The sequence below is a fragment of the Myotis brandtii genome, unplaced genomic scaffold (assembly GCF_000412655.1).
Source record: "Myotis brandtii unplaced genomic scaffold, ASM41265v1 scaffold125, whole genome shotgun sequence".
Lineage (NCBI taxonomy): Eukaryota > Metazoa > Chordata > Mammalia > Chiroptera > Vespertilionidae > Myotis > Myotis brandtii.
Window position 1 is genome coordinate 5,798,363 of NW_005354385.1, and position 9,884 is coordinate 5,808,246.

Sequence of the window (9,884 nt, forward strand, 5' to 3'; positions counted from 1 at the left end):
GTGAGGGGCTGATGGCTGTTTGCAGGCTGGCCACGGCCCCCAGCCACCCAAGCTACCAGTGGAGGCTGGCTGGAAGCAGGTATCTGGGATTTATTTGTCTTCTATAATTGAAACTTTGTTGCCTTGAGCGGAGGCCACAGCCGGCCAGGGCAGGCAGGAAGCTTGGCTTCCTCCAATCCCGGGGCAACCAAGCCTCCTGCTTGTTCCAGCTCTGTGGCTGCCGGCCGCTATCTTGGTTGGGTTAATTTGCATATAGTCGCTCTGATTGGCTTGTGGGCATAGCGAAGGTATGGTCAATTAGCATCTTTGTCTTTTATTAGTGTAGATATTCAAGATAACCTTGGGATTTGCAACCAGCAGAATGGCAGTTACTGTTTCCTATGGTGTCTTCATCATTCTTTTGTTTGGTGTTTCTCTTTTTATGCATCTTAATATTAGTTTTATTTTATTTTTTTTTAAGTTTCAAACCCAGAAGAGGCATCAGCTGCAATTTCTGTTTTTGGTTTTTTCATTTTATTGGTATTTTAGAGAGAGATAGAATCACCAATAAGAGAGAAACGTCTATTGTCTGCCTCCTGCACACTATTGGGGATTGAGTCCGAAACTCGGGCATGTGTCCTGACTGGGAATCTAACTGGTGACCTCTTGGTTCATGGGACACTGCTCTCTCTATTTCTTCTTCTCCTTAACAGCAGTCCCTTTAGCATTTCTTGCAGTGCTAGTTTGGTGGTGATAAACTCTTCTGGCCTTTTTTTTTGCCTGGGAAGCTCTTATTTCACCATCTAATTTGAATGATAGTCTTGCTGGATATAGTAATCTTGGTTTCAGATCCTTGCTTTTTCTTACCTTGAGTACTTCATGTCGTTCCCTTCCGGCCTGTAGAGCAGCAGTTCTCAACCTGTGGGTCGCGACCCCTTTGGGGGTCAAACGCCCCTTTCACAGGGGTCGCCTAAGACCATCAGAAAACACATATATAATTACATATTGTTTTTGTGATTAATCACTATGCTTTAATTATGTTCAATTTGTAACAATGAAATTGGGGGTCACCACAACATGAGGAACTGTATTAAAGGGTCGCTGCATTAGGAAGGTTGAGAACCACTGCTGTAGAGTTTCTGGTGAGAAATCAGGTGTCAGCCTTATGGGAGCTCCTTTGTAAGTAACAAATTGCTTTTCTCTCACAACCTTTAAGATTCTCTCTTTGGCCTGGCCAGTGTTGCTCAGTTGGTTGGTTGAGCGTCATTCCATGTACCAAGAAGTTGCTGGTATGATTTCTGGTCAGGACATATTCCCATGTTGTGGGGCTTGGTCCCCAGTAATGGATGTGCAGGAGGCAGCTGATCAATGTTTCTATTTCTCTCTCCCTTTCCCTTCCTCTCTAAAAAATCAATAAAAACATATTAAAAGATTATTTTTGTCTTTAATTTTAATTATGATGTGTCTGGTCGTGGGCTTGTTTGTGTTCTTCTGATTTGGGATTCTTTGCGCCTCCTGAACTTGTATGACTTTCCTTTACCAGGTTACAGTAGTTTTCTGCCATTATTTCTTCAAACACGTTCTCTGTCCCTTGCTCACTTTCTTCTTCTTTTGGTACTGCTGTTATGCAAGTATTGTTATGTGTCATGTTGTCACACAGGTCCCTTAAGCTTTCCTGTGTTTTTTTTTATTGATTTTTTTTACAGAGAGGAAGGGAGAGGGATAGAGTTAGAAACATCGATGAGAGAGAAATATTGATCAGCTGCCTCCTGCACAGCCCTACTGGGGATGTGCCTACAACCAAGGTACATGTCCTTGACCGAAATTGAACCTGGGACCCTTCAGTCCGCAGGCCAGTGCTCTATCCACTGAGCCAAACCGGTTAGGGCTCCTCCTGTTTTTTAATTTTTTTCTTTTTGGTTCTCTGGTTGATTTTTCTCCCCTGCTCTGTCTTCTAATTCACTGATCTGATCCTCAGCTTCCCCTAAACTGCTGTGCATTCCTTCCAATGTGTTCTTTATTAGTGCTATGTTATTCTTTATTTCTGACTGGTCTTTTTTTTTCATAATTACTCTATCTTTACTCATGCTGTTGAGCATCTTTGCCGTCATTATTCTGAACTCTAGATCTGATAAATGTCTTATCTCCATTTCGCTTAACTATTATTGAGAATTCTCTTGTTCTTCTATTTTGGGCCCCCCTTTTTTTTTTTTTTTTTGTCTCCCCGTTTTGGCTGCCTGTTTGGGTTTGAGTGTATGTATTAGGCAGATCTGCTATGACTCCCAAACTCTAGTGCAGGACAATGTCAGAGCTGTTTGTGACTGGCCCTGCATACCCTGTTTTTAGCTATGAGCAGTTCACAGCTTATGGCTCCCTCTGCTGGGGCTTGGTGCCTTTAGAAAGGACCAAGGTGTGCACCAGGGTCAGCTTTTCCTAGCCCCAGGCCTAGAAGGAGGTCAGGGAAAGATTGAAAGCCTCCAGAGAGCCACCTCTGCCTGTAGTCCAGTTGACAATCTTGATTAGCCTCAGGCAAAAAGCGCCTGGAAAGCAAAGGTCTGGTGGAGAAAGAAGTCCTCCGCAGCATGAGGGATTGACTCAGCACAGGAAACTGGGGTGGCTGCCCCCCAAGCTCCACCCCAGAGCCCCCAACCCTGGGTTCTCCTCACACAGCTCCAGTCCATTCTGCCCTCCCTCTGCCAGAGTCCAAGATAGTGGCTGCACACAAAATTTTGTGCTTTGGCCATTTAAGAGGGTGCCTGCATTTCTAGACATCTCTCACTGGTAGATAGCAACCCTGCTACTTTTCACAGCCAAATGTTATGTGGGCATCTTTCTTCTGGTGCTCTGGGCTGGGGAGCCCAGCTTGGGATTTTGACCTTAGACTTCTCAGTGGGAACCCCTACAGCTGAGATATGTCTCTAGAACTTCAACTGCTGTCTGTGGGAGCCCAGCCAGCCCTTTTGTGCCTCTGCACTTCCTACCAGTCTTTATGCAGTCTCTACTTTCCATCATTGGTTATCAGCGTTCTCTCCAGCTAGTCTTCAATTGATTATTCAGGGTGGTTTTTCTGTATTTTATTTATTTACGTGGGAAAACACGGGACTTGCCTCTAGAATGTGCCCCAGAGGGCTCCCTGGTGGGGTGAATAGTGAACACCCACAAACATCCTGATCACGGATCTCATTGTATTCTGCTCTCCATAATAAATATTGACTGGTGTCCAGAGTTGTTTTGGTTAAAATCTGCCAGTCCCAAGGGTCATGTGATAATTTTGAGATAAGGCATTAATTAAAGAGTCCTTTTGTAAATGGACTGTTAGCCCCATTTTATCTAACACTTTTCCTTATTTCTTCAAAGGTATTAAAGGAGAGTAGCTCATGAAGTCTATTACCTTGTTGATCTTGCATAACTGGGCAAGCCAAACGCTCTCCTCCTAACATGGCTTGCCTGACACAGGATCCCATAACTGAGGATCTAGTTGATGAACTCTCCCACACCGGAGGCAGAGGATCGGGAAATATTTCCTCCAGGGGTGGGGCTTTAGGTATTACAGGCTCTACAGACTCTACTTCAGGAGGTGGGAGCAGTGGTAAATCCTCCTGTTGCTCTGTAGGCTTTTGATCTTCAATATGAAGTGGGCATAATACAGCTCGAACAAGAGCCCACACAGTTAATGATAAGGGCACTTGTTTTCCCAGGGCCTGATTTCTTTTTAAATGCCTGGCCACTTGTTCCCAGAGATTAAGATCTAGCATTCCAGCATCAGGGAACCAAGGATTATAAATCATAACAGTTTGTAATAAGCTTTTTAGTTGTTCTTCTCTAACAGGCACCACCTGCTTTTAATAACTGTTTCAGCACTGTGATATTTTGCTGCTGGTCTGTGGATAACTCTTGTCCCATTATGAAACCTTAGCTGAGAAAGAATTCCCTTGAACTTGGGAATCCTAAACGGGCTCCAATGACTTACTGCACAGTTTCCTTTTCTTCCTCTTCATGGGGGTTCCACTGTGTTTTGTTGCCTTGCTGGCTCCTCACATGGGGCACCAGCTGCCGGGGCTGACTAGCAGACCCTGAGCCATGGATGAGTGGATTACTCTGACACACATTTCTGTGAAAGAGAAGGCTAAGGGGTTTGTTTGGCTTTAGGCACCAAAACAGCCTTGGTTGCCTGCCTCATTAGCCTTTTATTGTAACAACAGCTTGAACTAAAATTAACCTTTAGATACAATCAGCAGGGTAAGTATCCTTGGGAAAACACATGCTTCTACAAGGTCAGGTTTGAAAACTAAACATAGAGATTCTAGTAAAACACCCAGGTGCTCGGACTTGTTTGGAAAAGTCAAGGTGTAGGGGCTGCCGCCTTTGGCAAGGACGCCCCAAAGGCCCATTACCTTTCAGAGAATCCTCACAGACTTTACAACCAAGTCCTGTGCTAACCCACATGTTTACAGTTTGGTCCTGGGAGAGTGTCAATGTAGCTTCCACTTACTCTGCCTCCACTTTGGAATCCAGCTCGCCTCTTTTCTTTTTTTCTTTCTTTTTAAAATATATTTTATTGATTTTTTGCAGAGAGGAAGGGAGAGGGATAGAGAGTTAGAAACATCGATGAGAGAGAAACATCGATCAGCTGCCTCCTGCACACCTCCTACTGGGGATGTGCCCGCAACCAAGGTACATGCCCTTAGCCGGAATCGAACCTGGGCCCCCCCCAGTCCGCAGGCCGACGCTCCATCCACTGAGCCAAACCCATTAGGGCCGGCCTCTTTTTTCTTAACATGGCCCTATTTGTAGTAGAGCTTGGCCTTCTGACCAGTCATGTCTGAATTCTTTGAGCATTTATGAGCTCCTCAACTTTCCTTTCTCTTTTTCTCATGGTAATCCCTGTACTATCCATAGTGTTTATGGTGGTAACTCAGTATATTTGTTTTGTGGCATAGTGATGGCTGTCCAACTGCTTGGTAAAGGAGCCCTAAATTTTTTGGATCTGAGATTCAGGAGCCAATTCCATACAACTCACAGGACAGTAAAGCGTTTAAGTTTTTAATTTATTTTCTAGGTTTTGCTCTGAAAGTAGTACTTATGTTTTAAATTTTTTACTTTTTATTATAGTTTACATTCAATATTATTTTATATTAGTTTCAGGTATACATCATAGTGGTTAGACAACCATGTACTTTACAAAGTGATTCCGTCCCCTTCAATATTTCAAGTACCCCCTGGCACCATACATAGTTGTTAGCATATCATTGTGTATATTTCCTATGTTCTTTACATCCCCAGCTTTGTGTTTTTTTTTTTCATTAAGTTATTACATATGTGTCCTTATCCTCCCATTCCCCCCCCCCCCACTCATGCCCTAACCCCTCCTGTTGTCTGTGTCCATAGGTTAGGCCTAAATGCTTGCATATAAGTCCTTTGGTTGATCTCTTCCCCTTACCCCCACCCTCCCCTACCTTCCCTCTGAGGTTTGACGGTCTGATCTATGCTTCTCTGTGTCTGGGTCTGTTTTTCTTCATCAGTTTATGTTGTTCATTATATTCCATAAATGAGTGAGATCATGTGATATTTATCTTTCTCTGACTGGCTTATTTCACTTAGCATAATGCTCTCTAGTTCCATCCATGCTGTTGCAAATGGTAAAAGCTCCTTTTTTACCGCAGCGTAGTATTCCATTGTGTAGATGTACCACAGTTTTTTAATCCACTCATGTATCGATGGGCACTTAGGCTGTTTCCAAGCTTTGTGCATTTTTAAATTGGGTGGTTTGTTTTTGTTGTTGAGTTGTAGTTCTTTATTATGGATATTAATTCATTGTCAGACCTGATTTGCAAATATTGTTTCCCATTCTATGGGTAATCTTTGCTTTCTTCTTCTTTTTTTTTTTTTTCTCACCGGAGGATATTTTTCTATTGATATTTTAGAGAGTGGATGAGAGGGAAAGACAGAGAGAAACATCTATGTGAGAGAAACACATCGATTGGTTGCCTCCTGCATGCGCCCCAACCAGGGCCTTGCCTGGGAGGAGCCTGTGTAACCAAGGTATGTGACCTTGACCGGAATTGAGCCTTGGGACCCTTTGGTCCACAGGCCGACACTCTATCCACTGAGCCAAACCAGCTAGGGCTTTGCTTTCTTGATAGCATTCTTTGATGCATAAGCTTAAATTTGATGAAGTGCATATAAATTAGGTAAATAGACAACTTTTTTTGTGTGTGTGCTTTTGGTGTCATCCATGAAGTTGTTGCCAAATCCAGTGCATTAGTCTTTTTCTCTGTTTTCTTGGAGCTTTATAGTTTTAATTTTAGTTTATAAATTCCGATCTTTGATCCAGTTTGAATTTATTTTTGTATATAAGGCAAGGGTCCAGCTTTAATTTTGCACGTGGATATTTCATTTTTCCCAGCACCATTTGTTGGACTGTCCTATTGAAAAGTCTCTAGGCACATTTATAAAACAACAATTGACAGTATATGAAAGGACTTATTTGGGGGTTTCTATTTTATTCTATGTTTATTCTTATGTCACTACCATAAGTTTTAATTTCTATAGTATTGTAATAAGTTTAGAAGTCTCGGAAGTGTGAGTCCTCCAGCTTTATTTTTCAGAATTGGCTATTTGAGGCTCTTTGCAATTCCATATTGAATTTGAAGATTGGTTTGTTTTTTTCTGTGAAAAGGGCTATTGGGAATTTTGATAGAGATTGAGTTGAATCTGTAGATTGCTTTGGGTAGTATTGATATTTTAATGATAGCAAATCTTTCTACCTATGAATGTGGGATGGTTTTCTACTTATTTAAGTCTCTAAATTTCTGCAGTGTTTTGTAGCTTTTAGTGTGTAACTCTGGCTGTCTTGATTAGATTTATTTCTAATGAGTATTTAATCTTTTAAGTGCTATTGTAAATGGAATTGCTTTCCTAGCTTCCGCTTCAGATTATTGCTGACCTGTAGAAATAGAACTGATTTTCAGGTGTTGATCTTGTACTCAGACTTGTTGAATTAATTTTATTAGTTCTAGGAGCTTTTTTGTGAATTGCTTGTGATTTTCTAAGCCAGTTTTTTTTCTGTTAATATATTCTGTTTAGGTTTTATATGGTTTATAGCCACTTATGAATTAACTAGAGGCTCAGTGCACGAATTCATGCACACTGAAAGGAAATTAATTAGAAGGTGGCCGGCAGGGTGGGACTGGGCTAGATGGGCCAGACACGCCCTGGAGCCAACCTCCCTCAGTCACTCCCTAGCCGGCCGCACCTGGGGTGACCGGGGCTCGAAGGGCATCTGCGGAGTGAGCGGGGTCCCTCCGTCATCAGGTGTGGCTCGGCCTGGCCTGTGGGGGTCGGGCCGAAACTGGCAGTCTGACATTCCCCGAGGGGTCCCAGAATGTGAGAGGGCAGCTCCTACGTTGAGCATCTGTCCCCTGGTGGTCAGTGTGTGTCATAGCTAACGGTCAGATGGTCGCTTAGGCCTTTATATATATAGATATTTTACCTTTTTATGTATTTTTTTAGGGTGCATATTTATTTTTCCCTTAACCATTTTTCATACCTGTTTTATTTATTGTATTTGAAAAGGTGTTTTTATTAGTTTCAGGGTTTAACATTTCTTATTTTTTCTTTAATATTGATTCTATTTTTTTTCCCATGTACTCACTTTTTGGTATTATGTTAGTAAAATTTGTTTTTTATCTGACCTTCCTAATTTTCTCTAATGTTTTAGAAATACTTTGTGTTATGTATTATCTGCTTCTTGAAGTTTTATATTTTGTGATCATGAAATTTGAATGTGCATACAGAATTTGGTACTTTAAAAAATGTTAATTCCTAAGACTTTTATGTAACTGAAACAGAATGAATTAGACTAGTGAATCATACTAGTGCCTTATGTATTGTTTCAGCAAGTAAATAACTTTTTAATGATTTTTCCTTTTTAGACCTTACATCGAAGTGGGAGTTTCATTAATTCTCTATTACAGCTGGAGGAACTGGGATTTCGTAGTGGAGCACCCATAATTAAAAAAATAGCTTTTATTGCTTGGAAGAGTTTAATAGATAATTTTGCGTTAAATCCAGGTAAGTAATATTTTAAAATTTTGAATATTTATGTTCAAAAAGTATCAAATACCATTTGTGGCACTCTTAGTACATGCCAACACTTAGTTGAGCACTTTACCACGTATCTCATTGGTTACAATAGAGGTACTAAGTATTTTTACTATTTTGGAGAGATTACGTAATTTATCAAAGGTCACAATAGATAATAGGAAACAATTGTGATTGTTATGGAATAAACATATCACTGACTGAACTTTTTAAAAATATATATATTTTTTTATTGATTTCAGAGAGGAAGGAAGAGGGAGAGAGAGAAACATCAGTGATAAGAGAGAATCATTAACTGGCTGCCTCCTGCACGCCCCCTACTGGGGATCGAGCCTGCAACCTGGGCATGTGCCCTGACCGGAATTGAACCCGGGACCCTCCAGTCCACAGGCCAACACTCTGTCCACTGAGCCAAACCGGAATGGGTGACTGATGAACTTTTTTTTATCTTTTAGGACATTTAGAACTATACCTAATAGTAGATTAATATTAATATACTAGAGGCCCGGTGCACAAAAATTCATGCACTCGGGGTGGGAGGAGGGGATCCCTCAGCTTGGCCTGCGCCCTCTCGTAGTCCGGGAGCCCTCAGGGATGTCTGACTGATGGATTAGGCCCGCTCCCCACGGACATCCTTGGGAGCGCACTGACCACCAGGGAGCAGCTCCAGCCCTGTCCCCCATTGCCCCCCATTGCTCCTCTGCGGGAGGCAACTGGGGTGTGGGGCCATTGGGGGACAGCGCTGGCCTACAAGCAGCTGGCTCCGCCCCCCTGATCGCCCCTTCGCCGCTGCTGGTTGCCACTGCCCCCTGATTGCCATCCCCTCCCTCTGCCTGCTGTCACCCACTTTGGCTGGCCTGGCGCTGCCCGCTTGCCGGCCCTGCCCCCCACCCACTGGTTGTTCCACTGTTTGGTTGATTTGCATATTAGGCTTTTATTTTATAGGACAGGGGTCCTCAAACTATGGCCCGCGGGCCACATGCAAATACAAATACTGTATTTGTTCCTGTTTTGTTTTTTTACTTTAAAATAAGATATGTGCAGTGTGCATAGGAATTTGTTCATAGTTTTTTTTTAAACTATAGTCCGGCCCTCCAACGGTCTGAGGGACAGTGAACTGGCCCCCTGTTTAAAAAGTTTGAGGACCCCTGTTATAGGACGTGTTTCCTTTTGATTTACCTTAACCTTAACATCCTATTATCCTAGTGAAGGTGTTTGATATAGATAGATCGATCTAGATACATAGATATAGATTTAGATATATCTAGATATAGATATATAGATATAGATATAGATACAGAGAAAGAATGTCCCCCACAAAGGTGGGTCTGTATTAGTACCTACTTAACTGGGTAATTAATCTTGAGTATAATAGATACTGTATATTTCCAGATCTACTAAGTAATATGGATTTCATCCTATATATATTTTTTTTCTACCAAAGACCATTAATTCTTTCCTCTTAATGTGTTTTATAAAGTGATTATTTGCATTAACTATCATTACTTTTATTGAAAATGTTGGTAAAAGTGCGTTGCCAGGCACCAGTTTTAATTAGAAACGTCACTTTCTTTTTTTGTTGCTTATGAACTATTAGCATGAGATAATATTCACGACTAAATCTGTTGGAATTATAAATGGTTGAATGTTACAACATAAAATAGGAGGGGTGTAAAGAAGATGAAGTAAGTCTAGAGCTAGAGAGTCTCTGACTTGTATCTTGTATTATGGATCTAGGAAGTTATTAACAAATCAGGTGCTTGACTTTCTTTCTTTTTTTTTTTTTTTAAATCTTTATTGTT

At 41.6% G+C, this 9,884-nt stretch overlaps 1 protein-coding gene across 1 annotated transcript in view; it reads left to right on the forward strand.

Moving 5' to 3' along the window:
* The window catches only part of RIF1 (replication timing regulatory factor 1), a 66,397-nt gene that overhangs the window by 11,564 nt on the left and 44,949 nt on the right, over window positions 1–9,884 (forward strand). The window contains exon 8 of the mRNA XM_005859393.2: window positions 7,914–8,052. Coding sequence (XP_005859455.1) covers window positions 7,914–8,052 — 139 coding nt within the window. The remainder of the gene's footprint in view (window positions 1–7,913; window positions 8,053–9,884) is intronic.